This window comes from Neospora caninum, chromosome VIII, assembly GCF_000208865.1.
Source record: "Neospora caninum Liverpool complete genome, chromosome VIII".
NCBI lineage: Eukaryota > Apicomplexa > Conoidasida > Eucoccidiorida > Sarcocystidae > Neospora > Neospora caninum.
Genome location: NC_018395.1, coordinates 4,407,877 through 4,435,059, shown reverse-complemented (window position 1 = coordinate 4,435,059; position 27,183 = coordinate 4,407,877). Strand labels below are relative to the sequence as shown.

General features: G+C 55.5%; 5 protein-coding genes across 5 annotated transcripts; 3 read left to right on the top strand and 2 right to left on the bottom strand.

The window, feature by feature from the left end:
- Nucleotides 1-467: 467 nt before the first annotated feature.
- Nucleotides 468-7,277, top strand: NCLIV_035620 (conserved hypothetical protein; the record flags this gene model as incomplete). Its single annotated transcript, XM_003883764.1, has 9 exons — nt 468-2,088; nt 2,429-2,524; nt 2,980-3,750; nt 4,136-4,224; nt 4,455-4,766; nt 5,348-5,610; nt 6,147-6,315; nt 6,676-6,753; nt 7,080-7,277. 9 exons carry the CDS (start codon nt 468-470, stop codon nt 7,275-7,277), a joined length of 3,597 nt encoding a protein of 1,198 aa, XP_003883813.1.
- Nucleotides 7,278-9,745: 2,468 nt separating this feature from the next.
- Nucleotides 9,746-11,193, top strand: NCLIV_035610 (hypothetical protein; the record flags this gene model as incomplete). The annotated part of the gene is made up of 2 exons (XM_003883763.1): nt 9,746-10,575; nt 10,770-11,193. 2 exons carry the CDS (start codon nt 9,746-9,748, stop codon nt 11,191-11,193), a joined length of 1,254 nt encoding a protein of 417 aa, XP_003883812.1.
- A 1,064-nt stretch (nt 11,194-12,257) lies between these two features.
- NCLIV_035600 (conserved hypothetical protein) lies at nt 12,258-14,361 on the bottom strand (the record flags this gene model as incomplete). The annotated part of the gene is made up of 2 exons (XM_003883762.1): nt 12,258-12,327; nt 12,767-14,361. The coding sequence occupies 2 exons, from the start codon at nt 14,359-14,361 to the stop codon at nt 12,258-12,260; spliced, it is 1,665 nt and encodes a 554-aa protein (XP_003883811.1).
- A 2,895-nt stretch (nt 14,362-17,256) lies between these two features.
- Nucleotides 17,257-22,919, top strand: NCLIV_035590 (conserved hypothetical protein; the record flags this gene model as incomplete). The annotated part of the gene is made up of 9 exons (XM_003883761.1): nt 17,257-18,154; nt 18,583-18,658; nt 19,174-19,254; nt 19,459-19,494; nt 19,976-20,386; nt 20,648-20,722; nt 21,315-21,413; nt 21,851-22,219; nt 22,736-22,919. 9 exons carry the CDS (start codon nt 17,257-17,259, stop codon nt 22,917-22,919), a joined length of 2,229 nt encoding a protein of 742 aa, XP_003883810.1.
- Nucleotides 22,920-23,578: 659 nt separating this feature from the next.
- NCLIV_035580 (putative 60S ribosome subunit biogenesis protein NIP7) lies at nt 23,579-25,972 on the bottom strand (the record flags this gene model as incomplete). The annotated part of the gene is made up of 5 exons (XM_003883760.1): nt 23,579-23,779; nt 23,890-24,045; nt 24,368-24,413; nt 24,967-25,053; nt 25,917-25,972. The coding sequence occupies 5 exons, from the start codon at nt 25,970-25,972 to the stop codon at nt 23,579-23,581; spliced, it is 546 nt and encodes a 181-aa protein (XP_003883809.1).
- Nucleotides 25,973-27,183: the final 1,211 nt, after the last annotated feature.

Sequence of the window (27,183 nt, the reverse complement as noted above, 5' to 3'; positions counted from 1 at the left end):
CTAGCAAAAAATAACTACAACAGTTTGCCACGCAGCTTTGCACCCGCGCTACCTCACTGTGCGCAACCTCGTGAGAGCTGCTGCGCGGACGATGAGTCGGCATTTTTCCGCGGCACACTGCTGTCGCGGCGATTCACAATCAGACAATCCAGACCCGTCCTGTCGTGTCGTTCCTTGACCACATTGAACACAGAGCTCTGTGGCCGCGTCACAACTGCGTGAAACTGGGAAAACCTGTTGAGAATTGCGTTGGTCACTTTCATCGACAAGTGCCTCCTGGCAGCGAGAGGCCACCAACGCATGCATTCGTCGACACTTATTTCGTTTTTACACGAGATGCAGAACTGAAAAACGCAGCAGTTAGCGTCGAATTCATCAGGGAACCCGGCATTGTTTTGTCCCGAATTTACGCACGGAATGTGTTGCAAAATGTTTTTTTTGCAGTGAGGTCCTCGTGCCCAACGAGGATGATCTTGCTACCGACAGTCCTCGGTCTCCGCTGTCGGGGAGGCCAGGCTCTGCTGAACCATCGTGCTGCGCGGACTGTCTTGGAAGAACGCGGACAAAGACTTCACGCGCAGTTGTTTTCAAGCCAAGTTCCAAGGTCTCCTTTTGACCGGCCAGCTGTCGTACCGCAAATACATGTGCACCACTTACTGTCGCCTTTCCGATGTTTCGCAAAGAAACGCATGCGCTTGAGCGAGTATGATGAGTATGAAAACAGCACTCATCCAAGCCGTGTTCCCCTTACGTTCGTGAATGTGCCCATTCACCACCAGTCGGCTAGTGAGCTAGTGGACACTGTAGTTGTCGCAGGCCAACTTCGACTGAAGAACCCGAATTTTTGGCGAAGATGCACGACGGCGGTGACCGACTTGGTGTGCGGCTTCCGGGTCAGGGAGCTGGTTGCCATCTTGAATGCCTACGCGAAGGCCAGATACCGCGACGAGCATTTGTTCAGTTGCCTTGCAAAAGCGATCGCTCGACAGGCCTCCCAATGCCGCCCTTCCGACATTGCTGTCGCCGCTCAGGCATTTGCGAGGATGAATATCAAAGAATGTGCCTTTATGGACGTTGTCGGTGGGGAGGCGTCGCGGAGACTTCACGAGATGGGACCGCGCGGCATTGCGATGCTCGCCTGGTCTTACGGGAGATTAGGGATTTCTCACGAGGCGTTGCTTGCGGGGATCTTCCATGAGATTCTAGAGAATGTTGACGCGTTTGCCAGCCTCGACTTGACGCAGGTCATATGGGCTTTCGGCGAACTGAATATCAGGGATGTTGCAGTTCTCTCGCGAATATGCGATAAACTGAGATCACACCTCTCTCAGCAGACGCTTTCAGAGTCACTGATTTGTACTCATGCATTATCTAAGATCCTGTTCTTTGACCATGAGGTACTGTCAGAGCTTCGCAGCCTCTATGTGCAGAGACTGCGAGAACTTCCCCTAGCCGAATTGCCTCTGCTTCTACACACCTTCGTCAGGCTGGATCGGCAGTGTGCTCCACACGAGCGGCCTCCGCCCTCCACCCGACTCCATCGGCTTCTTGTGAAGGCGATTTTGAACAACGTCTCTTTCTACCGGCCAACAGACATTGAACGAGCAAGGGCGTCCTTAGCGGCCGCCGAGCTGGCAGACGACTTCCTAGACGATGTGGCCTCTTTCGTGCTGCCCTCTCAAATACGCGCGATGACAGTCGATGACAAGGTTGCTCTCCTGGAGTTCTACAGATTCTCGGCCGCTCCAAATTGGAGCGCCATAGCAGATATTGTCGCGGAGCTATTCCCTTCACCCCCCCCTCGACTGGGAGACTGGTGCCAGGTGCACACCTCTGAGGAGCAGGCGCTTCGGTGTCTTGAAGCACTGGCCGCAATCCAATACAGAGAAGGGGTTCTGTACGTTTTACAAGCCTTGAAAGAGGCGGATGACGCAAACCGTCCCCCCATCAACACAAGGCCGGTTTCGAGTTGTGCCCCGGATGCAGACCATAGAGCTTCAGCGCATGCGTCGCTCCCAAAGCGGTTTATGACGGGCGCCGTTTCGCTCGTCGTCCAGCGTCTCCTTTGCCAACTGATTCCGACTGAAGGTACGTTTCCTAGGGGCCCTCATCACGCATTTTTACATGCCCAGATCCCAGTTTTAGCTTCATCTAACTTCCTCTTCCCCAAAACCAGACGAAGGTGAAACCTGCCGTTGATGAACCTTTACTTGGGGCAGTTGTCTGTGCGTCGCTCCTGGTCACACGTCACAGAAGGCCGGTAGCATGGCGCTTCAGTGGATTCGAATTCATGAAGTGCCGTGAACTAAGACGACGGACGCCTGCCGGCCAAGGTCCATTTGAGTATAACACGTTCCCGTCGCAGTTTTTCTCAGCATTCAGAGCGAAAGTCGGGGTCTTTCTGTGCCTCGTGGGCGCTACGCTGCAGCTGAGTTCATAACGATTTTGGAGGAATCCTGCGCTGACCGCGCCAGCGCCCTGCCTGTCGACGAAACCGGCCCAGCTGTCAGTCGGCGACTAGAAGGTAAGTCGAAGCTGGATGCGCGCGCAGTCAGCACATTCCTCGATTCACGCCGTGGAGCGGTTGGCCAAGATGTTGTGGAAAAGGTGCTGTCAATCCTCCAATCTCGGGTTCTTGGTGTTTTACGCGATGCAGCCTACAGCTAATGAAGTCTACGCAGGACGATCGGGTCTGCTTGAGAAAGAATCGTAGACGTTTGGAACCTAGTGCCGTGTATCGCTTGACTGAGCGGCTGTGACAAGGGCATGCACGCGTAGCCAAGGGCACTCTGAGGCAAAAAATGGGCCTGCTCGGGGTGTCGAAGAGATCCCCCGGGGCGTGTGGCGAGACACATCTGAGATCCCGCCACGCCCGCGGAGGGCGCCTCTTCACACCTACGGAGGGTTCGAACACAGGGTTGGAGGTCGTGCTCAAGAACTGGACCAGAACATCGTGAGGCCTGTTTTGATTTCTTCCAGATTCCAGGGGCGACTCACCGGCTGAGCCTTGGTCTCCACGCAGTTCTTCCAGCGGTGTTCGTGAGGAGGCCCAGGAGGCTGGCGCTCCGTTTGCTGCGCATCTAGGCTCTTTCGCGCAGCTCACACAAGCAGGCGACGCGGCTCGGAGACTCCCCAACGCCACATCCTGTTTCCACTACATGGGCCGAACGGTGCAACGGGCGAACGCGGCTGTTGCAGATGAGGCCCTCTGGGCAGCTGCTCAGCACACCGGTGGCGCTTGCAATAACGAAGCAACGGCGCCTCAGCAGAGCTTCTGGAACCTTCCGGCCACGAAAGAGGCGAAACAACTCGCTGCCGGGGACGACAGACAAGATTCGTCAGTGCTACCTCGAGATGCGCTGCTTGCAGAAGGCGCTGAGAAAGCCGCCCCTGCCATGTGTCCGGTGTTGTCGTCTTCAACCGACGCGGAAACACTTCCTGAACAGGAGCCTGACGCTTCGAGCGCACTCCACAGCAGCCACGCAAATGCGGCCAACCCGCGGCGCGACTCTCCAAGCGGCGACAGCGGGCGAGACGCGCGAAAGCCCTCGACACCTCGCACCGAGAGACTTCCGGTCGCGGGGAGGCTCCGGTTGAACCCGAACGTCATGAATGTGGAGGTCTACAACGCGTTAAACCACGCGCTGGCAGGCGCGGAACCGCACGACCTCGTTGCCGCACTGGTGCGCTTTCCACAAGACCCTGCGCGAGGTCTCTGGATCCGGGAGCTAGTCACCACGAAGATCGAAGGTGAGAGCCGCTGACGCAACTGGTTGATACACTCCGGAATCCTTAATCTGCAGATGGACAACGCTGGTCTGTAGGAAAACACGCGTTCGAAAAACAAGGCACCCAAGCAGCTGCGGGCCCTCCAAGCTCCCCGCGGGTTGGCGACATGGTGGACTTGCTTACCTGTCTCCACGTGAAATGTATGGGGCTGTAGATGTGTGTAGATCGTCATGTGTCTCTACGCGTTTTCCAATTCGGTCCGAACCACGAGACGGAGAAGGAAGTATCGGCGTTCTCGGCGAATGCTTCGCTGTTTACGGAAGGTGAACTGCCGAAAGTGTGGAAGAGGGTTGAGCGACAGTTTCTCTGCAGTTCGCGCGTTTTCTGTTTTTCCCTTGCTGAGCAGCTCTCGATCCGGAGTATTTGCCGGGCGTACTGCTGGAGCTGGCGACACACTTGAAGCGGGATGAAGATTTCGAGACAAAACGTAAAGAAGTGAGTGTGGGCGTCTGCTTTTGTGTTTCCCGGGAAAGGGCCCTCAGCGGCAAAGGACCCGGGCGGAGAGGAGCGTGAACTTCCAAGCACGAAGACAGGCAGCCGCTCACTGCGGTTACACGACTGTGCATGTCCTCATAGGCACACGGGAACCGGGTCACGTTAGGTAGGAGATGTTTCCCGCTTCAGGCTTGTGGCCTTTGTGTTTTCGGCGTGCCGTTTTTGCCCAGGTAGAAGCAGATCGCGACCAGGCGCGGAACCGTCATCCCCTCCCGTCTCCGGAAGAAGCTGAAGCGTACATGTTTCGGGTGTTTGACCGGCTCTTCTGTTCTTCGGCAGCAACTAGCGATACCGCCAAAGAGGGAGACACGAGTTCCCCGGAGACACGGCGACAGACGGACTATCCCTGCCTGGATGCGCTGTCAAATTCCGCCCTTGCCGTTTGCGTGAAGATGCTGGAGGTCTACTCGGATCGAGAGGCGGCTCAGCGACATGCAGTTGCATGCGCGTCGCTTTTGCTTCGGCGACTCTCCGCGGCTTCTGTAAGTTCAAATCGGTCGTTCTGCGCAGCGCCAAGGAACCGCAAAGCGACAACAGAGTCTCCCTCATAAACTGCGGAGCTCACCCCAGTCGACTCGCCAGTGCACGTCTAGCGAGCTTGCCAGCGGAGGGGACTCACCGGCCGTGGCCAGTGTGCGTTGAAACTCTTTCTGAGGCCTTCGCCCCGACGCCCGATGGCAGCCCACGCTGGTCGACGGGAAGACGGCTTCGCCTGGAAGAACACAGCCTTGCAACTCGGTGTTACCTCTCTGCGCCGGGTCCTCGCAAGAGGTGCGCATTCGGTCTTGTATCAGGTCGAGAAAGGACAGAACCGGCCCTGCCGAGCGTCTCGGTGGGTCACTGCCTCGTTGCCTGCATGCCTCTCTGGCTCGGCGTTCGACGCCGCGCGTCGTCTCTTCTTGTGGAGAAAGAGAACGAAGCGCGCGCGAGACGCTGGGTCGGCGTTTTGAAATGTGCGTGCTGTGTGCGCCGAGGAGAGAATGCGAACTGGAGGCAGGGCGTGGGTGCCCGGCGAGAACAGGCAGATCTTTCTCACGAGAGTGAGCTGTGTGGTTCCCGCCAGCTCGTGGGTCCCGCCCGTGTAGATACGCCTGCAGGGCGCTCGTATCCCGCTGCGCGTGCAAACGGATCTTTCTTGCTGATTCGTGTGAAAACGGTTCAGAACGACCGCATGCAGACTCTCAATGAGACACACGAAGGCCGGGAGCGAGCGGCGGAAGACACACGAACGCCCGGCACCCTGGAACCAGCGACGGCGAAGCAACTGGCGAGGATTTTCCACTCTCTCGTTGCTCTCGACGTCTTGCCTTCACGGCGTCTCTGCATGTAAGCCTGTCAGGATTTCTTTCTTGGTTGTCCATACGCTTCCTCGGAGAGGCAACCGCTGTGGGCTCTGCTCACGGGAAGTGTGCAAGGTGTCCTGGCTCTGCTTGTCGCTGTTTTCACCTTACGTTTTTGGTTTCGCGTGGTCATGCATATTTTTGCATAAGGCGCCCGTCAGTTCATTTATAAGTGAACTTTGGATGTGTTTGGCGCAAGCAAGAAGGCGCACGACAAGGAGATGCAAAACGGCTTAGGCTCGGAGCGATTTAGGACGGGTCTGCTCAGTGCTTTTTTTCTCCCGCCAGCTGGGGACGGGGACGTATAGACGCTCTGTATAGCACGTTCGCTGTCCGGTCAGGGTGGCTGTGCGGGGAAAGGAGGAGGCTTCAGGATCCGTTGATTTCCAGAATGCCAAAAGCGCTGCTCTGTGTCAGATAGCGGGCGCAAGAACAGATCGTACCGGACGTCCTGAGGTTCTCCCGTCCTCTCCACATCGACCGCCGAGTGTCCGTGTGTGTCTGTACACCCCGTGGATTCAGCGAACTTGCTCGTCGCATAGGTCTCCTCTCGTCGCCAGACCTTTTCACTGTTCTTCGCACTTTTGCGGCCTTGGGATGCTGCGAAGAGCCCGTCGCCACGCACCTCGCGTTGGGTCTCAGCCTTCGCAAGTCCCAGATCAAAAGCTGGAGGAAAATGAGAGAGCTGGAGGTGAGGTAGAGACGGAGCGAGTTGACCAAGGCGTGCACGCTGACGAAGTGGCCGATGCTTTCAAATATACATGAATATATATATTTTGTACGTAGTATAGCAAAACGGCAAACGCGATCCCGCGCCAAAAATATGGAAGGACCGTGGAAAAGATTTTCCTCTGCATCTGCGCAGATATGTTTTTTTGTACTGTGTATCCGTGCACGTGCTGATTTAAGTATCCCGTCTATCGCACGCGCTTCTGCTATTTGCCGTGGACAGTAGGCGCCTCGGTGGTTCTGCGTACGCGCATGTGTTTGCGAAACCCCATCGACAGCCTCCTCTCCGATTTGTGGTTTCTCTTGTTTGCTTCGTGTGCAGTTTCTGTGCTCTCGGTTGGGCGTGGACTTGGAGGATGGTCTACCGACGAGCGAAGGCGGTTCAGGGAAAGAGCGCGGGGTAAGATCTCTACCGCGTTGATTCCGGCGCTCTTCCGTTTCGTTTTTCGTTCTCGTGTTTTTGTAGTTCGCTCCACTCTGCTGCCGCTGTAGACGTGAGGCCGTTTCACTTGTCTCCAAACAAGCGAGAAGAGCTGTTTTTTTCCCGGCACCTCTCGGAAGGTCGAGCATATCGAGAGCGTTTCGAGGGCGAAAGACGAACTGTTGACCGCGAGGGACTAAGAAGCTAACTCTCTTTTATGCCGCAGGAGCGCTTGTGGTTTGGTTCTCCGTTTCACCATCTCATGCGGTCGCGTGGTTGCCTCTTTGTTATGGCGTCCACAACAGGCACGCACAGCCTCGATTGCAGATGCGTTGGGCGAAGAAGATGACGAGAGCTTGGGCGCGGTGGAACTGCCAAAGGACTCGGAACTACCAAAGTTGGAAGACGAACTGGATCAGGATATCGTGAATCGAGTGGAGAAACAAAACCGAGGGAATGCAGCTGCGTCACGGCCACGTAAAGCATCTGCTGCGAGGCCGTGACACACACGCGAGACGCTCGCCACATTCTTAGAAGAGACGCAACCTCCACCTATATGCGTATATATCTATATTTGCAAACTTAGATATGTATATATATATATATATATATATATATATATATACGTGACGCAGATTTCTAGGTGGAGAGCCCTGGTCATTACATAGACAAATGAATAGGTATATTTATACATGCGTATGCGTCTACACTGCTTGTCAACACACCGCACACTGAACCGCAGTCAGTTGCTCAACTTTCTCGTCGAGTCTCTCTCTGGCGGAATGCCGTCAGAGTTTTGCGCGCGGTTCCACGAGAGACTGGAGCCTCTCAGCGTCTGGTGACCTTTTTGCAGCGAAACGCTTCTTTCCTTCTCCATCTTTTCGAGACTTGTCCGTTTTTTGTAGTCTAGTTGTTGTCTTCTACACCGTCATGCTTCTTGCCAATGTGGCTGTCGCTCACTGGCGGCGTGCGGAATTCCGGTTTCCGTTGCCTCCGGTTTTCTTTTTCGACAGTTTGTCCGGTTGAGACACAGGGAGAAGACCGAGGGGAAACCGCAGGGAAAGAAACGCATTTGGTCCACAGGACATTCCCAGTAGGGAGGCGGCGACCCACTCCGTTTCTTTTCTCTCGGAAATGCAGGCAGTGTCTGAACTCCATGCTTTGCTCGTCGTTGGGCGGTGGGAGAACACGGAGGACAGGCCTTCAGGCGCGGGAGCCGGATACACTCGCCACGAAGAGTTGGAATAGTAGCAATACACTTACTGGACGCAGCCGTAGGCGAGGCACGTGTCTATTCACGCGAGGAGGCGTACGAGTAAGTGCGGTTTCCAGAGATCCTCAACGCGCAGGGGTAGAATCGAGGAAAAACCTTCTGGAATCTGGACTTTCTTAGGGGCAGCCCTGCTTCGCTTCTCTTCCGGTTCAGCGTCAAATCGTTGCTGTTCGCTGAACACCTTTTGTCTGAAAAAATCGCTCCTGGCTGCACTGCCGACCCACACTCCGAGGTTTCACTGTCTCCTGGAGAAATGAATGCTCGCTGTCGAAACCACGTCTAGCCGACTTCGTCTCTTATCGTTTCTGCACGACTCTGGACGTCCGTTCTAAACTGATTCATTGCATTTGCGATCGTCCAAGAAACACAAGGCCATCAGTCTGTTTATGTTCTAAATCAGACGCTCTTTCGTTTACTCTGACCCGAACGCTTGCACTCGGCCAGCGTCGAACGCCAGCAAGTCATTCTGGGCGGTTGTAGGAAAGGCGATCCAATTGCTTGTTCGATCCAGAAAAACGACAGACGTTCCTTTCTCTCACTCTGTTCGCCGGCACGCTGCCAAACTCGACAGCCTGGAGCAAGACAGTGAGATTCGCCTAAGATGTTTCGCCAAACGCCAATTGTCAGTTTTCAAACAGAAGGGTTCTCCCCCAATCCTCTCTTTCGTAGTGGCAAATCCCGCAAACCTTTCAGAATTTCTCCGTCGTGGAGTTCGCAACGGGGCAAGATCGATCCTCGGCAGAATGTGTGTACAACTATCAACGGGGGACAGCCGGAGACGAGAGCGGCAGGCGAGGCTGTCTAGCGCGCCGATGTGTTCCGCCTGCGAAAGAGTTTTTCTTTTCTCTTTCTTTGAGATGCACCGAGATGTACTCCAACCGGAGCGTTGCTTCGTATTAGCCACGTCAGTTTCAGACTGAAAGCACTGCTGTCTCGAAAATAAACGTGGCGGGACTCATTATGAGACTCCTGTGCATGCATGCACTCGCGAGACACACGCTATTACCGGCGGGCCAGTGAAGGGCAAAAGCCCCTGTTGAGAAGAGGAGAGAATCCCGCTGCTTTCCGTCTCTCTCCTTGTCACGCTTTCGCCGTTTTCACTCCTTTGCACGAACAATCACCGGAGTCCTAAAAGTTCCCGGCGACGGACTCGCGCAGCTGCGGAGACGCGCCGACTCAGTTCGAACGCGTCGGCCCGGTGAAAACAGTCTTGGAGGCGCCACTACGGATATATTTACGGGATGTTTGCCCAGCTGACTGGGCACTTGCACGCAAACTCAACGGGAGCTCGGTTCCAAACAACGGTACGCTGCGTGCCACGCACGCCTACACAGAGAACCGTGCACGACTCGAATTTGAAAAACCTGTGCTTCGTCCAAAGACAAGACCTACAGAGTATTCACATCTGCATCGACACACCTCGATCTCTCTGAAAACATCGGATGGTTCTTTAGGTGGGGAAGTGTATGTCCAAGTGCCGACCAAAGACGGGAGGCTGTTTTTGGAGCAGGGTCGTGGCGACACGTCTGTCAAGCGCGTACGTCTGTCAAGCGCGTACGTCTGTCAAGCGCGTACGTCTGTCAAGCGCGTACGTCTGTCAAGTGCGTACGTCTGTCAAGCGCGTGCGGATGCGTCGTATCACAGGAGACCCACTCTGCCATATGCTGCCCCTTTTTCGTTTCCGTTTTTCCGTGCACAATGAGCGCATTTGAGGGGTTGCCTGAGGCCTTCTTGAGGCCTCAGTTTCGCCAGGCCAAAGTCGCCGGGTGTACGTACCGGCAAATTGAGGTTGACGACGGCTCTCGGGACTTGTTTGACCTGCCCCTCTGGGATCAGAACGACAATCTGCATAAGTGGCAAAGGAAAAAAGGAGGTGACACTGGAGACGGTGGAGACAACGAAGCGCACGTCAGACACTGGGAAGCGGAGGACGACTATCTCGACGAGGAAGCGAGTCTGTTGACGTTTGATGACTCGTCCAGTTCTTGGACGCTGCACATGAGCATTCCGCGCGCTTTGCACCATGCGGTTGTCGGGAAAAGAGGACAGAAGTTGCGTGAACTGGAGAGGGATTTTCACGTGTCCATTCAAATGCCGTCTGCGAATGAAGAGGAGGTAACCATACAGGGGTCTCAGCGCGATTCGCTTCTCTCGGTGAAGGCAGAAATCGAACTCCTGCTCGAACAGCAGAAGCCCGCGAGACGCTACTCCCATTTCATCTGCATCCCCCTTACCGACCCCCGATTAGGGGAAAGATTTAACATCTTCAAAGCGCAGTTAAAAGCCGCCTATCCTGACCTCGACGAGGCGCTCTTTGCTCAACCGAACCGCCTGCATTTCACCATTCTTATGCTAAACCTTCCCACCAAGGAGAGTGAAGAGACGTGCCGGCATTTCCTGGAGTCTCTTGGACCGCGAATCTACGACGCCGTCGACACACGATGCATGCGGCTACACCTTAAGGGTCTGGAAATCCTGAACGATGACCCCTCGTCAGCCCATGTGGTGTACACCACGCAGTATAGTGGGTACGTTTTTCGCTCGCGTCTCCAGCACGGCACACATATCTCCGTGCTTCTCGAAACGTGACTCTCTGCATGCAGACACTTTTACGTAGCGACAGTGTCTACCGTCTGCGCTCCGCACTCTTTTTTTCCCGATTAAACTGCCCCTGCGCACACCGGACTTTGGGTGTGGACTTGCGCGACACTGCCTCGTTCAGGAACGACGCCGACCAGGAGACGCTCGACAGGCTGAACCGTCTCTGCGAGGCGGTTATCGTCGCATTTAAAGAAGCGGGAATCGTCACGGACGAGGAACTTCGTCGCCAGCGCCTCGTCGACAGTGAAGGCAAGAAATGCTCCGTCAAACTGCATGCGACAGTCATGAACACGACTTACCAGATCCGGAAGGCCAGGCGCTCCCGCCCCGACGCCGAAAACGAAGATTCTTCTTCGGCGCTGGAGAGGCGACGCGAGGCCATTCGACACGCCCGTGGAGGCTTCGATGCCACTCAGTTGCTCAGAGATTTCCGTCTCTTTGATTTCCTCAATGCCCAAGCGACTTGCGTCAGTCTGTGCAGTCTGACTGGCAGCGAAGAACAGGGAGGTTTCTACCGAACTGTCGCCTCGGTGCGACTTCCATAGAGGGGTATAACACACGTGGATCATTATCCGCACTGCTTCGGCAAAATGTAGACATTAATAATTGTAAAGGGTCCCGACATTTATCTGACCTCCAAACCGTCTCGTGCCACAGTCGGTTGCGTTACGCATCGTCAGGAGAGTTGCTGCGCGCAGTGTGACAGCTGGAACGCTCCTGTTTTCTAGGAATTACGTTCTCTGCCAGGACAAGGTCGCAGCGAGCGAGGCGGCGTCTCAGCAGATTTTGCTCGTGCGGTAACACGCGCCGCTGTTTCCCAGTCGCGTCTGCGCTCGTCTTCGCCTGAACGGCGAGAGAGGGCTAGATCCCGAAAACGGTCCATGTGGGGGCTGTTACGTGCACACGCCCCGCTCGAAACTCTAGCTTTTGAAGTCAAAGCATTTAAAGGTTCGTGAGGCGACAAAAACACACTACATTGTTGAGGACTTGCCTCAGACAAAAAATCCCGATCTCACAAGGGAAACGCTCAGCTAGGAGAGGGAAGAGCCATCGCGGCCTCCGACGAGATTCGTCGTGCGTCGTTTGATGGTCGAGTCCCAGCTCCGCGGCCCATATACACCGAGACGGAAATAAGAGTTTGCACTGAACATGCGCGGCGCGCGCTGTCTGTTAAAGTAAGAAATGGAATATAACTTTCTGCATGCACAAAGTGTATGTATCGATGGTTATCGGTCTGTAAAACTTTTCTGACCAAACCGAAAGGCTACAGGAAGAACATCCCTATGGACGGTGTGCTCTATGCCAAATCAGAGATCAAATACACATGAATATCTATGTTTCTTGTGATTGACAAAAGGATTAACGTCAGTGCGCAACTATACATATATCCCGCAAACGCTTTCCCTGCCAAAGTGTCTCCAAGGTGACATCTGGCTATCTCCTCGCTTCTAGTGGCCCGAGGCGGGAGTCTCTCGCGAGCGGCGCTTCGACCGATACAACGAGGCTCATGGAGAGTCAACAGCCGGGCAGTGCCCCGACACACTCTACACACATCAAATGAACTGTGCGCACTACCGCGCTCCAGCGATTTCCCCGCACATGAGGACTCTCAAAAACTCTCATCTTCCTCTTCACTTTCCTCTCCTTCCAACTTGTCGCCTGCTTCGTCGTCGCGCCACCTGCACACAGACACAAACTCGAACACGCGGCGACGCGTGTGAATGTGCCTGGCGGCCTCTCACTTGCTTCCGTGTGCCTACACAAGACAGGCTTCCGACGCCGAAACCCGCCGCACAAACACCCAACACCCAAACATCCGAAATCACACACCAAAAGACCAATAACCCGACGGCCTTTCTTCCTACACATGGGGCCTGTCTTCATCGCCCCAAGCGTGACTAAGCCCCGGGCGGCTGTTTCGAACCCCCCATTCCCATCCCCCCCCGGGTTGACAGGAATCACGCAGGACTGGGACAGCCTGCAGGGGAAAAGCCGTCGGAACGTGGAGACTTCCCCCTGCATACATGCAGGTATCTGTCTTTTTTATAAACGTCCAGAGACACCGTACATGGTCCGTTTCTGGACATCGCCCCGCGGGGGCTTGAAGAGACGCCTTACCAGCTGGCTCTTTTTTCTTCCTCAGCGGTCACCAGGATTCGCTCCACGACTTTCCACCGGTCTTGCTGCGCCTTTTGGTTTTTGACGCTCGCCAGCTTCTCGGCGACCAATCGCGCACCTTCATCTTTACTCCCCGCGACACTCCGCTGGGACGGTCGGCCGCGCATGCCTCTGCCCGCCTTTTCAGGCTCGCCCAGGAAATGACGTGGAATCTTTTTGTTCGCCAGTTTCGTCCCTCCGTTCCGTCCCCGGTTTTCCAGCTCTGCAGACGCCTTTGCCGCCGGGTCCTCTTTGACGCGGCCCCTCTTCCGGTGTGTGTGGGAACGCGCCCCGCGCGCCTCTCCAGCCGCCACCTCCGACGCCAGGTACGCCTGCTGAACGACGATCGGGTACTGATTCATCTCGCAGTCACCGAGACACGCCGAGCAGCTCTGGCCGTGGACGCACCGCGAACGGCAATCGCATCCCTCTGACGCGACACTGTCTACACTGCTGGCGCTCCCGGTGGACAGGCGGCCGACCTGGAAACTGCAGAATGCTGGGCTGTGCAGGTAGTACGTCTCGCATGCGCTCGCCCCAAGAGAAACACCGCGGACGGACTGCGAACCCGCTGCCGCAGGGAAGTCGCCCTTGCTGCCTCCCTCCCGGGACTTCCGAGAGCCCCGCACGGAACGCGCCGCGCCCGAGACAAACGGGGAACTGACGGGAGACGTGTCTCGCATGCAGACTCTGAGCGGCTCCACGTCCACTCCACACGCAGTGGGAGTGCGAGGCGTAAGCCCCGTATGAAAGTCGGAGAAGAGAGCAGCCGTCGCCGCCCTCGCCGCGTCGACAGCCGCCGTCGCATCGTCCTCTCCCGTGAGTGTCGGCGTCAAGACATCCCGAGACGTAGACACCCACGGTGTCGCGGCACAGGCTTCTCCAGCTGTCCCTGCGCCCACCGGACTGTGGCTGTCCGGAAATGGTGACATTTGCATCGCATGCGCAGCTTCCAGCTGAGAAGCGTCGAGGCCCAGGCCGTTATCAGACCACCGGGGAGTGACGAACAGCTGCGCACTGCAAAAGTGATCGGCCAACGTCTCTTCGCCACCGACCGTGAAGACACAGTCGTCAGCGAGAGCCGCCGCGGCAAGAGAGCTGCGCGGCGACTCAAAACGCGAGGTTGGAGCGACTGGAGGCACGCCCGGTCTCTGTTCTTGGCTGAATGGATGGCACGACGCCTCTCGGCACTGGAGCCGTTCTCCCCTGACCTGGACAGCTGCCGGGAAGGGTTCGCTCCGCGCATGGTTTGAGACTGACACTTCCCGCTCGACTGCCGTTCCGGAAACAGACCGACGCTTGGAAAGTTGGTCCTCGTCAATCACCTTGAGCACCGCACCGCGCGCGGGGACGTCGCGGCCCCGTTTTACCCCCCACAAGTGAGGAAGGCGAGCCTCAATCGGCATCTCGGTTTGTTCGTTCTCCAGATCCTCGCCCTGGGCAGTCGACCTCCGTTGCTTGTGTTCGCTTGGCGGCGAGAGGCCGGTTAGACCCGCAAAGCTGCTAACATCTTTGTCCGAGCGAGCGTTCACAGCCAGCGCCTGCGCGCAGCACATCCGCGTTAACCTGGGGATTTTTCGAGAGGGTGCACCAACTTAGAGCGGACGAACCAATGTGCAAACTGGCCGCATGGTTTACTCCCTTGCGACACAGCATCCTTTCCGTGAGCAAAACTCGTAGCAGCTTGGCGAAGCAACCGAGTCTAAGGGTTCTCTCTCGTTCACAGTGGTGCGTTTCGCAGAGACAGAAACCCTCGCGAGAGAGCGGACAGCGTAGCGGCTGAAAAATCGTCCCCAGGGAGAAGCTGAGAAAAAACGTGCACACATCTTACGGCCGCGGTTTTCACTCGACGAGGCATCGATAGTGGGCGGCCTTCGGCTTCGTGCACAGCGGTGACGCGCTTCTCCAGAGAGCGACGTGAAGTTTGCAGGTTTAGCCGAACCGATAGAAGAAAGCGAGCGGCCTGGTCGCCTGCCGCTCGCCGTCTCAACACAGCGGATGCGTCACGAGGAGTGGTCCAGAGCGGCGGTCCTGGTAGGAGCACACCCGACAAGACCGGTGGATGAGTTATGATTAGGTTTACATGTAAATCCAGACTTCTAGGCGACACACAGATCTCTGACGCAACGGCAGTCAGGTGCCCTCACGCCAGGTACGCAACAGAATACAGACGCCTGACCACTTTGGGATGTATTCTTCCCTTCGGTTCGATCAGAAACAAACAAGACGATGCCTGCTCATTATGCGCCGGCACACACGGCGTGGCGATCCCTTGGAAAAAGCTCTGGCCTGTGTCAGCAACAAGAGATGTGCGTACTCACTCAGGTCTTTGATCTGCGTCGACAAGAAGGCGCCTTCAGCTCCTAGAGATCCTACCTTTGAGTTTCCGGCGTTTTCGCAAAACGGTGACGCAGGGGAAGCGACGAGCCGGCTCGGCGCAAAAGACACCAACACAACGCTCGCAAAACGGGCCACTTTCTGACGTTTACGCAACCGTTCGCCGCAGTAGGACCCTTTTTTCGTCTTTCCAACCCTTTGTGCGCGTTTTTTTAGAGAGGCTGCATTTGAAAGGAGGCTACTTCGAATGAAATGGCTTCATGCCTGGAAGAAACGAGAGGTGTACATACGGCTCCAGTCTTGGTAAGAAAAACGCCCGAGACCTGGCCTCAGTTCGTTGAAACTCGGTGGCGCAAGTGCATATTTCGTGTGGAATCTGCCCAAAATAAAATGCTGAAAGAAACCAGTCTGGTGCGGTCCCGCAATCGCCGACCGGAGGAACACAACTTCCAGGCAACTGATCACGAGGGGAAAAAGTTGTGCCCTGTCCCGTTCGTTACCACAGCTTCGCCATGCAAAAATTCGCTTCGTTACAAAAAGGTAAAACAGAAACACGTGGTGACTTCCGTGTGCCTTTAAGCATCGATGGCTGACACCAGTCTGCATCACCTTTGCACATGGGATTGGGCAGCGCTTGCTCTGTTGTCTTGTTCGCGCGCGCGCACGGCGGTCACTTCGCTGGTTCCCTGGCCAACTGAACAAGGCATGTAGCCTCTTGCCAAATGGTCTCTAGCCAGACTTGCAAGAAAAAGATGTCGCGTCCGACTTTTTTCTCTGGTCGGGATCCTTTTGTTGAGAGAAACGCGACTGGAACGTAACTGTAGACGGTATCTTCCATTTACGGAAATCTTGTGAACTGCATTGGCGCTGACGCGTCTCTCACTCGTGCGCTCGCCTCGTACCCGCTTGCCATGTCGAGCGCAGTTTCGTGTCTTGTCCAAACGCGTGCTAGCACTGAATATTTCCAGGCGGCCGGGAAGAAGTCGTCGTTTCGCTCTCGCTTGAAGTGACAGCGTGCGTCTAGAGCTGACCAGGGACAGTGTCAAACACGACTGGCGTCGAACAGTTTTAAAACCAGGCCGCGCGACAAAGCTGACCGAGTGGGCCGAAGAGCTTCAGCGATCATGTGTGGAGTCTCGCGAGCGCTCGGGGAGTTTTGCGTCACGCGCCGTTTTCATCAGTTGCATCAGCGTTAGTACATTCCACGCGGGAACTGTGGGGGCCGAGCTTCGAGGAACGATGATCCACCGTCTGCGTCAAGTCCTGTGACCACGGACACGTCCTAATGGCCACAGACTCAAGATTTCAACGACGTCGACCGTCGCCGGTCATCCTTGCACTCAGCGCCGTTTTCATCGTCTCATTCCCTCCCCTGGCGTCATGCCTTCCCAGTGAGTCAACTCTTTCCGCAGCATCGGAGCGACTGAGGACGACGCGTCTCCAATTGCTCGAGGTTGCCTCATGCTAGACAGCGTCTCTTGGCCCTCCGGCCGCCTCCCCATCTCTTCCCTTTGCCTCACGAGTGACCGTTTCCTGACTGGTAAACCGTTGTTTCTGCCGCAAACACCCTCATGAGCAGCGATTCTCTCCCTTCGCCCCAGTCGCCCGTGTCTGATAGGGGCGGAGAACACAGGTCTGACTCCCCTCGCGCGGCTTTTCTTCGGGGCAGGAAGTCCCCATTGCTTGAAAAGGTGCCGGCGCCGCTCCTCGGTCGCTCTGATTCCCCCCCTGAATGTTCTGTTGAAGGAATTGTCTGGATGGCGTCGGCACCGAAAAGTCTCGCGAGCAGGCCGCGGCCCGGGAGGAAGGACACGCCACGTCGAGGCACAGGCACTGAGATCACACGTTCAGAAACGGCTACACACTCTTTTCATTGGTTCGTGCATGCTGCGTTGTCTCCTCTTGCGTGTCTCCCTGCAGCGTATAGGGCCCACGAAGATGACTGGACCCTTTCCCGGAGCTTGCTCCTGGACAGCCGCGCTGAGCGCCGATCTTTCGGCCAGCATGGCGACAGACACCCGAGCACACACTGGCCAGTGGCAGCGCCTCAGACTTGGTCTTTGGCTGACCCGTTTGAAGGGACCCGATCGCACGTTTCTTCACGCCTTCGGAGCATGCGCCGCACCCACGATCCGCGACTTCGAACGGCGGCGGCATCCTGGGCAACGCCTAGTACACCTGCAGGCCGCGGGAGCGGAAGTTCGTTTCCCTCGTTCTTCAACCTCCGAGACGAATCTGAAGACGGGCAAACCGACGTTCCCGAGACGGTCGATCCGCTGGGCCGTGAGGACGCATTTCGTGCGACGGGCTTCGCATCCGAGCAGAACGAAAACGAGGGAGATCTGACACCGGAGACACAACCGGTGGCCACGTCTTCAGACGAACCGGATGGCGTGCAGCCGGAAGCTGGCGTCGACGAAGAACCTCCCCTCCGGCAGGCGAGCGGCGACGTCAAACCAGACGTGAATATACCCCTGTCGGAGAGAACCAGAGAGTCGCCAGTGCGGGAAGCTGGTGACGCGTCTGTCTCGGCAGAAAACCTCGCCGGAGCACAGTCTCAGCAAAGTGAACGTGAGACACCTTCTGATCCAGAGAGTCCGCGTTCTGAGCAGGCAGGCGCTCTCCCTTTTGGAGTCCCCGAGTTGGACGCGGAGTCGGCGGATGCCAAGGGAGAAGCGTCTCGAGGTTCCTCGGCTTACGCCGGACAGGCTGGCGCCTCCGAAGAAGAACTGAACGGAGTGGACCCAAGCTCTGACGAGGGTCAACGGGCTGCCGCTTCGAGTGACACAGACGAGTCCTTTGTAGTGAGCCCGGTAGAGGGGACAGCCGGGAGCAACGAAGACCCATCGGGCGAGGACTCAGCGACGCGGCCTGTAGGACGTGAGTTGACAAGGGACACACGGCACGTAAACCAAGGCATCTTTGCCGAGGACGACACCTCGTTGGGAGCTCTGCCTGTTCCGCTCCCACAAGATACCGACCTGCCAAACTTGGAGACAGACGACTTCGTCGGTGAGAGCATCCTCTCGCGTCGCTGGGACCTGAGTCCGCGCAGTCTGCGATTCGCGCGGGAGTTGCGGGGTTTCACTGCGGGCCGTTTTCCGGTTCACTGAAGAGACAGGGAGGAACGAAGGACGTTGCAGGCTGTGTCAGATGCAAAGCCCCCTTGCGATACGTCGTAGGCGAGTCTTTCCCCCCTCCCGGCGCACGCACAGCGAGTCGGCGCGTCGGCCACTGCGTTCCATTGCCGTTTGGATGAAAGAGGCACTGTTTTCAGACACCAAAAGTTGAGACGCTAGCTCTCGAAAGAGGCTGCGGGTATGCGGACTACATTTTCCGGTCGCCGCTCGTGGTCTGGCCTCTTCGGGTTTGAAGTTGATTCAACGGAGCCTTTTATCCTCTGGCCTCTATTTGCGTATGCTTTCTGTGGCTTCTACCAGTTCCCGGAAATATGACGGTACCGCTTTACCACGAGGCGCTATCGAAGTCGATCGAGACTTCACGGCGCACAAACGGGTGAGATCCATAGACGAACCGACATGGCACCTTTGGGCACGTTCGTCTGTAGTTCATCACCTTATGCCCGGCAATGTTTCCTGTGCGCCTCATTGTCCCGTCGGAATCCCGGTCCTCTTTGAGGCTCGCGTCGCGCAGACCCCTCCGAACCACCTAATCGGCGAAGCTTCGCCGCAAAACTGGGGTCCGCCCTGTAGAGTCTCACCAGTCGGTTAGGCGCGGAGCTTTTTTCCAAAACTTGACTCGGGCGGTGGGAGGCGACGCTGCTCACTCCCGACCGGCTTCGACTGAACGGCCGTAACGGCGGGTGTTCTCGAAGAGAGGAGCGGCAGCAACTTCCCGATGTCTGCGTGGGATCTAGAGGAGTTTGGGGTGCTCTCGTGAGAAGTGTGTGCACGCCGAAACTGACAGGGGTGAAGTGTGGGAGGTATGTGAGTTCAAGAGTTCAACGGGATGACCGTTTATGTGAACCTAGGTGCTTGTGGGCCTTTTGCTCGGATGTGCTTCACCCGCAGGGGCCGGCTGCCAGTGATTCATCTCCGGTGGCATTCTCAAGAATCTTTCGTGGAATCGGCAGCGCAGATTCTCAACGAAGAGTAAGTGCATCTGACGATAAGCTGCGTCGCGGTTGTGGCAGGAGCGATCGTGTGAAACGGTTGCCGAGCTGTCGGCACACTCGAGCATCGTCGGCCTTTTTGGCCCTCCGCCCCGTCATATCGGCGAAAGAGGTGCTGAATGTTTCGCCGCCTCGAGGGTTGATCCGAATATTTCTTGTCTCCCTTGTGCTGCCTGCGTGCCAGGGGGAAACCCTACTTTTACGTTGTAGCTGGCGAATAGTAAGTCCTCCACGCGTGTGTCCCGAGCGCTGGCCGCTCCGTCCCAGCCCTGAAACAGCATGGTGGCACACTGCTAGCTTCACATCTAGACAGGGAGTCTGGGGCGACGCGCCTGCCTTTTCGTTTGCTTCATCTGGAAGCCTGCATATCCCCAACTCCGGATCTTTCGAGGACATCGACGTGGTTGAATCTGACTGCCAAGCCGGAGGCTCCGCTAGACTTGCAGAACGTGTGGGAGCATGCAGTTTTCTTCCCTTTGTTGCCTGTATCTCTCCGGTTCCAACAAGGCTGCAGTCCGCTCACTTGGTCGGTGTGTGCTTTTGTGGAAATCTGCTGAACCACCGATGTCACGCCGAGAAGGATCCCAGATCCCCCTGGTTTTACCTTTGTTATTCACTACTACATGACGTTCAGTTTTTTCTGCGCCCCGCGATACAGTCTCGAATGTGGTCCACTGTTTTCGGCTGCTTTGTCATTCCAGCACGCAGACACCGGTCCGGCGGATGGGCTTTTTCCAGTCGAGTTCAGTCACTTCGCTCGGACCGCTCCATTGGCCCATTCCGACGGGCGAAAACGCGGATCTTCGCGAGTCTCCCTTCTTTCTCCCCCGTCTAGACCAACTGATTGACAGCTCTCTGAACATCACAAGCGCCGTCGCAATCACACGCGCGGAAACAGACACAGAAGCGAAGGAACACCCGGAGAGAAGAGAAAGGGAAACGCTAATGCTCCGGTGGATTCCGTATGGCCTCACCCGGATTGTCGAGCCTGGCGCTCAAGCAGACGGACTTTCCTACGGGAGAAACAAAGCGCAGGTCATTCAATCGGTGCGCGATTTCGTCACGGCGCTGCAGCGGAAGATGCCCAACCATCCTGTGAAGACAGTCGACGGGTACGCGCGAGTCGCAGTGGAAAACTTGCCAAGTGGATGCGACGGCGCGTGGTAGACGCGCAAGCATCAGATGGCGGTGGCCAGACATAATCGAATCCTGCCAAGAGCTCAGAATCCAATGAACCTGTTCTGCGCTTCCGTTTGCTATGGGTCGTGACCCCCCAGCAGTCCGCCAACCGTTCATGGGTTTTTGTCGGGCAAAAACAAAAATCCGCAGTGGACGTTTCCTCTTGTGCCGAATCCTTGCGTTGTCGCTTGCAGAAGAGAGGTCGTCGTTGTGGTCAACGACCGGCGTCCTGAACTTGAGCTCCTTCTTGGAAGGGCGATGGATTTTGCGTGAGTTCCCCTTTCTCGTGAAGCCACCCGCACTGCTAGCGAGCGCAACGGTCCGTCTTTCTGCTTCTACTCGTTTCTGAGCTCCAGCAACGCGCCAGTGTTCCTGCGACTCTCACTGCATGCATATATATATACAAATACATATGTAAATATATATGTATATGTAGGTAGATAGAAATTTCTGGGCAGTGTAGCGGCGCCTCGACTAACTCGAGGTTGTTCTCTGTGGACGTGCTGAGAAACGTTTGCGGGTGTTTAGTTCTTGAACGTCAAGGAGAAAACCGGTTATTGCATGAGGGCAAAAACCGTGTGCTGATCTGCTGCCGGTCCCTCCCACCGAATGGACAGGCGATGACCTGGTGAAGCTTTGAATTCTCGGGTGGCCCACGCCCTCTTTTCCTGTGCCATGCGGTCGTCACTGTTTTTCTGAAGAAAAGAACTGAGTTGACCTTGACTCCTTCAGAAACTGCGCCAGCTGGACCCACCCTCAAACAAAATCTAGACGGCAAAAAGCCGGGGAAAAGCCGCTTGCTCAATGCTGCATCCCAGTAGAAAGCCTGCGTATCCGAGTCGTGCGGATTTGATTTTTCAGCCCATCTGGAACGCCAGTGATCGTCACGGACTCGGAGGCTTTCGCGCCCGAGGCCATCCTGCCACGTATTCGCTTGCTGAGTCGCGCAGGCGAAAGAATGTAAGTCAAAAAAGGGATAAGCGAACACGTGGCGGGTGCGCGTGTGCTCCGTTTCTAAATACGCTGGCAAGGAGACCCGCGAGGTCGCGAACTAGAGGCGTTTGCGTGAGGCAACACACAGGACGGCCTCATCCACCGATCAAAAGACGCTGTTCTGCGCCCGTTGCTAGATAGGTGTAATAGGATCGCTCAAGATATATCCGGTAGAATGGCCATGCTTTTAGCCAAAAGCGTGCGACCGCAGCGTTCGACGGGCCTCTCAACTCTTTTTCTACGGGCACAAAAATCTGGGGTGAGGGCGTGAAAATGCGCCTGTCCAAGGGACAGCTGTCGGTGTCCTACTCTCCCCCTCCCCCCCCCCTCCCCCGGAAATAAGAGCAGAGCTACATGGCTGCCTCAGAGTGGAACGTGTTTTCTGTGTGCTATTGGGTCTACAGCCATTTTGTAGTCTTCGGAGTGGGGAGATATGGCCAACTTCCTCTCAACGCAGCTTTCCTCGACCGGGCTGTTCTTCGAGTGCCGAGGCCAGCGGATATCGACGCTTTTGTCCAGCGCCACAGCGACGCTTCTGCAGCAGCGCCGGCCGAGGAAACCGAGCCGAAGCAGACTGCCCCAGGTGGCGAGAAGAAGCAGAATTCAGCACTTTTGAGTGACGAGGCGCCTCCGGCCTCTGACAATTTCTTAATTCTGAATCCATTCACCGAATTTCTCATGCGCTTCAACTACACGGAAGTCGACAACGTCGCGGGTTACGCCGAGGCGCTCACGCAGGAACTCCGACACGTCCCCATCACCTTCTTCTACAAGTCAGTGGAAACCGGCTGGGGGCGATGGCGCGGCGAAAAGCGGAACCCGAGACTTTTCTCTGAGAAAAACGAGCGTTTTGTGACGGCGTCTTTCTGCGCGCAACTGGAGAAACGGATGCCTGCAGTCTCACATTTTTTCGAGACCGAGAGGGAATGAAATCTAGACACGTGGGGTTGTGCATACCCTGTTCTTGTGCCATAGCTTTGCACTTGGCATTGGAGAAATCTCCCACGACCGAGCACACTCATCTGCTAAGGTCTGTCAGGCGCGTGGCGTGGTAGCAGGCCAGGTGCCTTTTTGATTCCTCTCAGACCCAATGGAGGGAACCACACCTTTGCGCAGTGCTCTCGTTTTTTCGCCTCGCGCGAATGCAAGGAATCTCGCCAACGCCCCCTTTTTTTTCGCTGCTGAGACTTCACCGGGAGCGAAAAGACCCATCGTGCGCGTCACCGCGATCAAGGGGTGACGCGGGAAATCACTGCCGTTTGATGTTTTGTGTTTCGCGTTTTTCTCAGGAACGAGACGCGTCGCGTGGCCGTGGTCCTTCTGACGGACTTTCCAGAGGCAGAGAGCGTTTTCCTCACGAGTCTCTTGAAGCTGAACGTCATCGTACAGGTCACCATTGCGGTGGCCATGATCATCGGCCTGCTTGCCTGTCTGTGTATGTGCCGCATGATGTTCCTGCTCAAAAGCCGGTGAAGCGACCAGTCTAAGGACGCATGTGAGAGGAACTGTAGGTACCGAAGACGCACTGGGCGTTGTTTGTGTGTCCTCTAAAAACCATCCCACAGAACGCCCCGCTTCACAGGGAACCGCGAGACTCGAGACGCTCCCCCGCCCCCGCCGTAGACCGGCACATGCCCGCGTTGCCGTAGGTTGTCCACTCTCTCGGGAAGAGTCGCGGTCAACACTGGACCCTTAAATGGATATTGACCGTCTCACGTCAGGCATAGATTCCACACGTCTCCCCCGCCGAGCAGGTTCAGAAAGCGGGGCTCCGCCCCAAAAAGAGCGCAGGTGACAGAAAACGGAAAATGTACGGAGGGCATCTCGTAGGTTCTTGCGCGCCACTGAGGCAAAGACACAGCCACGCACGGCGCTGACGCCCTTCAAAAGTGACCAGCTTTCAGATGCACGAGACTCCGGCTCTACGAGAGACTGGATGCCGGGAAAAGCGAAGACGAGCTAGAAGTAGACCAGAGAAACAGAAAGATATGTGTAGGCAGAGAACAAGTAGGCGCGCATACGCTGTCAGGAAGAAGATACCAGTAGCTGAGTATGTTTGAGGGCCTTTCACGTTTCAACATGGCAGGCAGAGAGTCTTGAAATTGGCGAGGCCTCGGGAACTAGGTTGCGCGTTACACGAGATCCGCCTCTTCCCGAAGATACTCGCCTACGTCTGCAACATGGTAAACGGCGATGGCCTCTGTGTCAGCGGCGTGAATGTCTTGCGTCGCTCTGGCTGCGACGCCGAATCCGAGCGGCAAGTCGTTGTTCAGAGAGCAAATGCACACTCCGGCGTTCTGTGGCATGTCCGCTGTGATTCGCCCGATGTGCCGCTGGACGCAAAGACAAGCACACACGGCACTCCGGTAATAGAGCCCCACACAGACACACAAAAGGCCTGTGGACGCCTTGCATCGCTCGGGGACGTGTGGTCCTCTCTCACCTTGATGACGTGGTTGCCGTAGACGTACGACTGCTCGCCTCCGGGTTTGACCCAAATCCGGTACTTGGCGTACCGGGCGATCAGATCGAGGGCTGTGACTTGCAACCGGAACTTCCGACTCTTTGTGAACTTCCCCAGGCACACGCCCGCCAAAAGCTGAGAGACCAGGAAACAGCGACACGAACGCACACGAGATGTCGACACAGAGGGGCAGAACTCGCTCGGGAAGAGGCCGCGCTACCCGCGCCGGGGGACAGCAACGAACAGAGATCCACGGCGAAATGTGGAGTAGACAGAGAGGACACTCGAAGTGACGGATCGAAAGAAGAGCCCGAACGCGGCGAGGTCATGGACGAAAAGGGAACAGACGCAGGGGATCCGTCCACAGAAAAGGCGAGGTCAAGGAGGGAGGCCTTACAGTCTGCAGGACGTGAAACACTCCCCTGGTTTCACGGGACTTGACTCGTACGCGACTCACCAGACTCTTTCGAGGAATGCAGCCCGCCATCTTCAACACTTTCTCGCTGTACATCCACATACCGAAACGCAAAGCTCTTCTCAATGCAATTCGTGCCAATCTTGTCTACGACTCATGCGGACCGACTCTGAAGAAGCGTCTCCCTAGACCAGCTCGGCGCCGCATGCCTGAACAGATATCTAACGCCGCCTTTTCTCGTACGGTATGCACATCCACGACGAAACCCCGCTGTTCTTCTCTGCAGCTCTGGCCTCGTCTCCGCCTGTCACGCAGCAAAGCTGTTTCTCAAGGCATCGTCTCGCTCTCTATACCTTGCGAGTATATATATATATATATATATATATATATATATATATAGTTAATGTATGACGCGCGCATGGGCTCACGCGTATATATATATATATATATATATATATATATATATATATATACCTGAAGATGTGATGTGTCATACGCTATATTTATATATAACTGGTGCTTGTAAAACGCCTAGAACATAACCGATGTGGAATAACCTAAGCGCACAGGGATGCGAGCAGATATTGCATTTCGACGCGCCTCTTCTTGCCTGAAAGTCGTCATGTTCCGGAGGTTCTCACCTCATGTAGAAGACACGGTCGTGGTGAAGCCGGAAGACATGCGGGTCTTCCTGGTTATCCACGATCTGCATTAAATTTGTTCCGACACTGCAGGAAAAAAAGAGAAAGGTTGCTTATGGATGGACGCGTGAAAAGCGGCTGTGTTGGTTTTCTTGCATGCCTTTCCAATGCCTACGTCTTTCGAGCGCTGCGGGCGCGACTTGCATGTTCACTTGACCCTAACAGAGCACCTTCGAACGCAAATGCCGATACGCATTCATATGTAAAATCGGTAGGTACGCACTGTGTGCTGTTCCCGGAGATGAACACTCAGAAACGGACATATTTTTATGTATAAACATGTGCATCTATATATAATATATAGATTTGTAGAGACGGCAAAAACAATGACTCGGAGTCAGACGCGGACCAGTATCCGGCTCCAAGCTCTTCCAGAAAGGCCGAAAAGTACAAAGCTTTCTGCTCATTCCCGCTCCGTAAAGCTGGGGAAGATTAACGGCGTGCAGAAATAGACGCATCACGCATGCAACCTATTGAATATATATATATATATACAAATGTGTATTAACTTCGTCACCGTGAGGAGGGAAGCGTGGCTAAATACGAGCTTATTTGCACAGACTCAGGAGCAAGAAAAACAGTCCAGATCCAAAGACCGACACCTGGGGAGATCCACACATCGTTTGCCCAAGCTGGTGATGTAACGGCTGTTGGGGGTGAAGAACAGAGACGATTCGACTGGACGCCGAAGACACTACAGAGTAGAAAAGCAGAAGAGGGAGAAAGGCAGGCACTCAAATGAGAAGAGAGGAGGAGCACGGCAAGCGGCACAATTTCTCGAGGGGACGGGTCCGAGGAAGAAATCTTGCTACGCGTTCCGTGAAGAGAAGAAAAGGCAAGGGAAAAAGAGGAAACAAAAGACGGAAGAAACACGCAGAGCAAAAGCCTACAACTTGGAAAGTTTCTCGAAGACGAGCTTGACTTCCTCTTCCGTGAGTTGCCGCATTGTCTGGGCCGAAGAACACGACTCGTCAAACAGCTTCACACAAACAAGAGGCTGCCTAAATATGCATGTAGCGGCGCGTGCGTCGAGATCGGGGTCACTGTCCGGACGGTGGATATCGCTTTGCCGGTCTAGATTTCCATGATCCTGTCGTTCGAGAGGTCGAGGACCTCAGAGCTGTTGCCAATCGCGTTGTACCCACAAATTCCCGAAAAGATGTTTCCTGGTGAAAGAGCAGACCAGAGTTGTTTCAAACTTGTTTTACCACGACGAGAAGCAGCGTCGTTGCAAATGACGCTGGCTGCGCTCGCAAAGATTGACGCTAGGACAGACAGACAGACACCGCGTTCTCTCCAGAAACAGAGTTGCCCGAAAACGAGCCTCTGCGAGAGGATTGAAGAGGGAGAATAGAAAAAGGGACGGCGGACAGGAAAAGGAGAAAAGGAAGCTCAAGGGAAAAGCGGAAACAGGACGAAAACGCCAGCAAAGACCAACCGCGGATACGATGCGGGGCACACAGCAGGTTTCCTGTGCCGGCTGTGCTCTTCGCCTTTGAGCGTCAAAGCGTTGAATGCAGTCGAAAAAAAGCGAGCGATTTGAAACGAAAACTTAAAAACAGACGCGTTGAGACGGAGATGCAAGGAAAGAAAAACGCCCCGCACCGGTCCCTGGTTCGGAAGTCGTGACTGATTTCAACAGCAACAGCATGCATGCATGCATGCATGCAAAAAAGAAACCAGTGCACGACCAGCGAGAGTGACGAAGTTGATAGCTCTCCGGTCTTTCCTCGAAACCTTTCCTGGTTGCTTGTTTGTTGTTCTAGGATTCAGCAGTTTTCAGGGAGTCTCACTGTTTCTCAGTTGAGGCTCGGGGAGGTTTTAGAACCCTGGTTGTCGTCTGTGGGGTGCTGCGTGGAAATTTTTGCGGTAAAAAGAGACCGCTAGTCCTGGCGCGGACGGTGACTCCGCACTTTTGCTGCTGTTTTTAGATGCATGTTGGCGAAAATCATTGCCTGAGGGCGTTTTTGCACGTCTAAGACGGGTGTAGGTGACAAGGAGAGATGCATCTATTTTTTTCCGTCAGTATGTCAAGGTACACAGCAGAATTGAGCAGGAGGCAACGGGGACAGTCTTTCATCCAAAGAAAGAGGCGAGCAAGCGAGACAGAAGATTCTGCCTCTGCATTCTAGTTTCTTCCATAGAAGAATTCTGTAG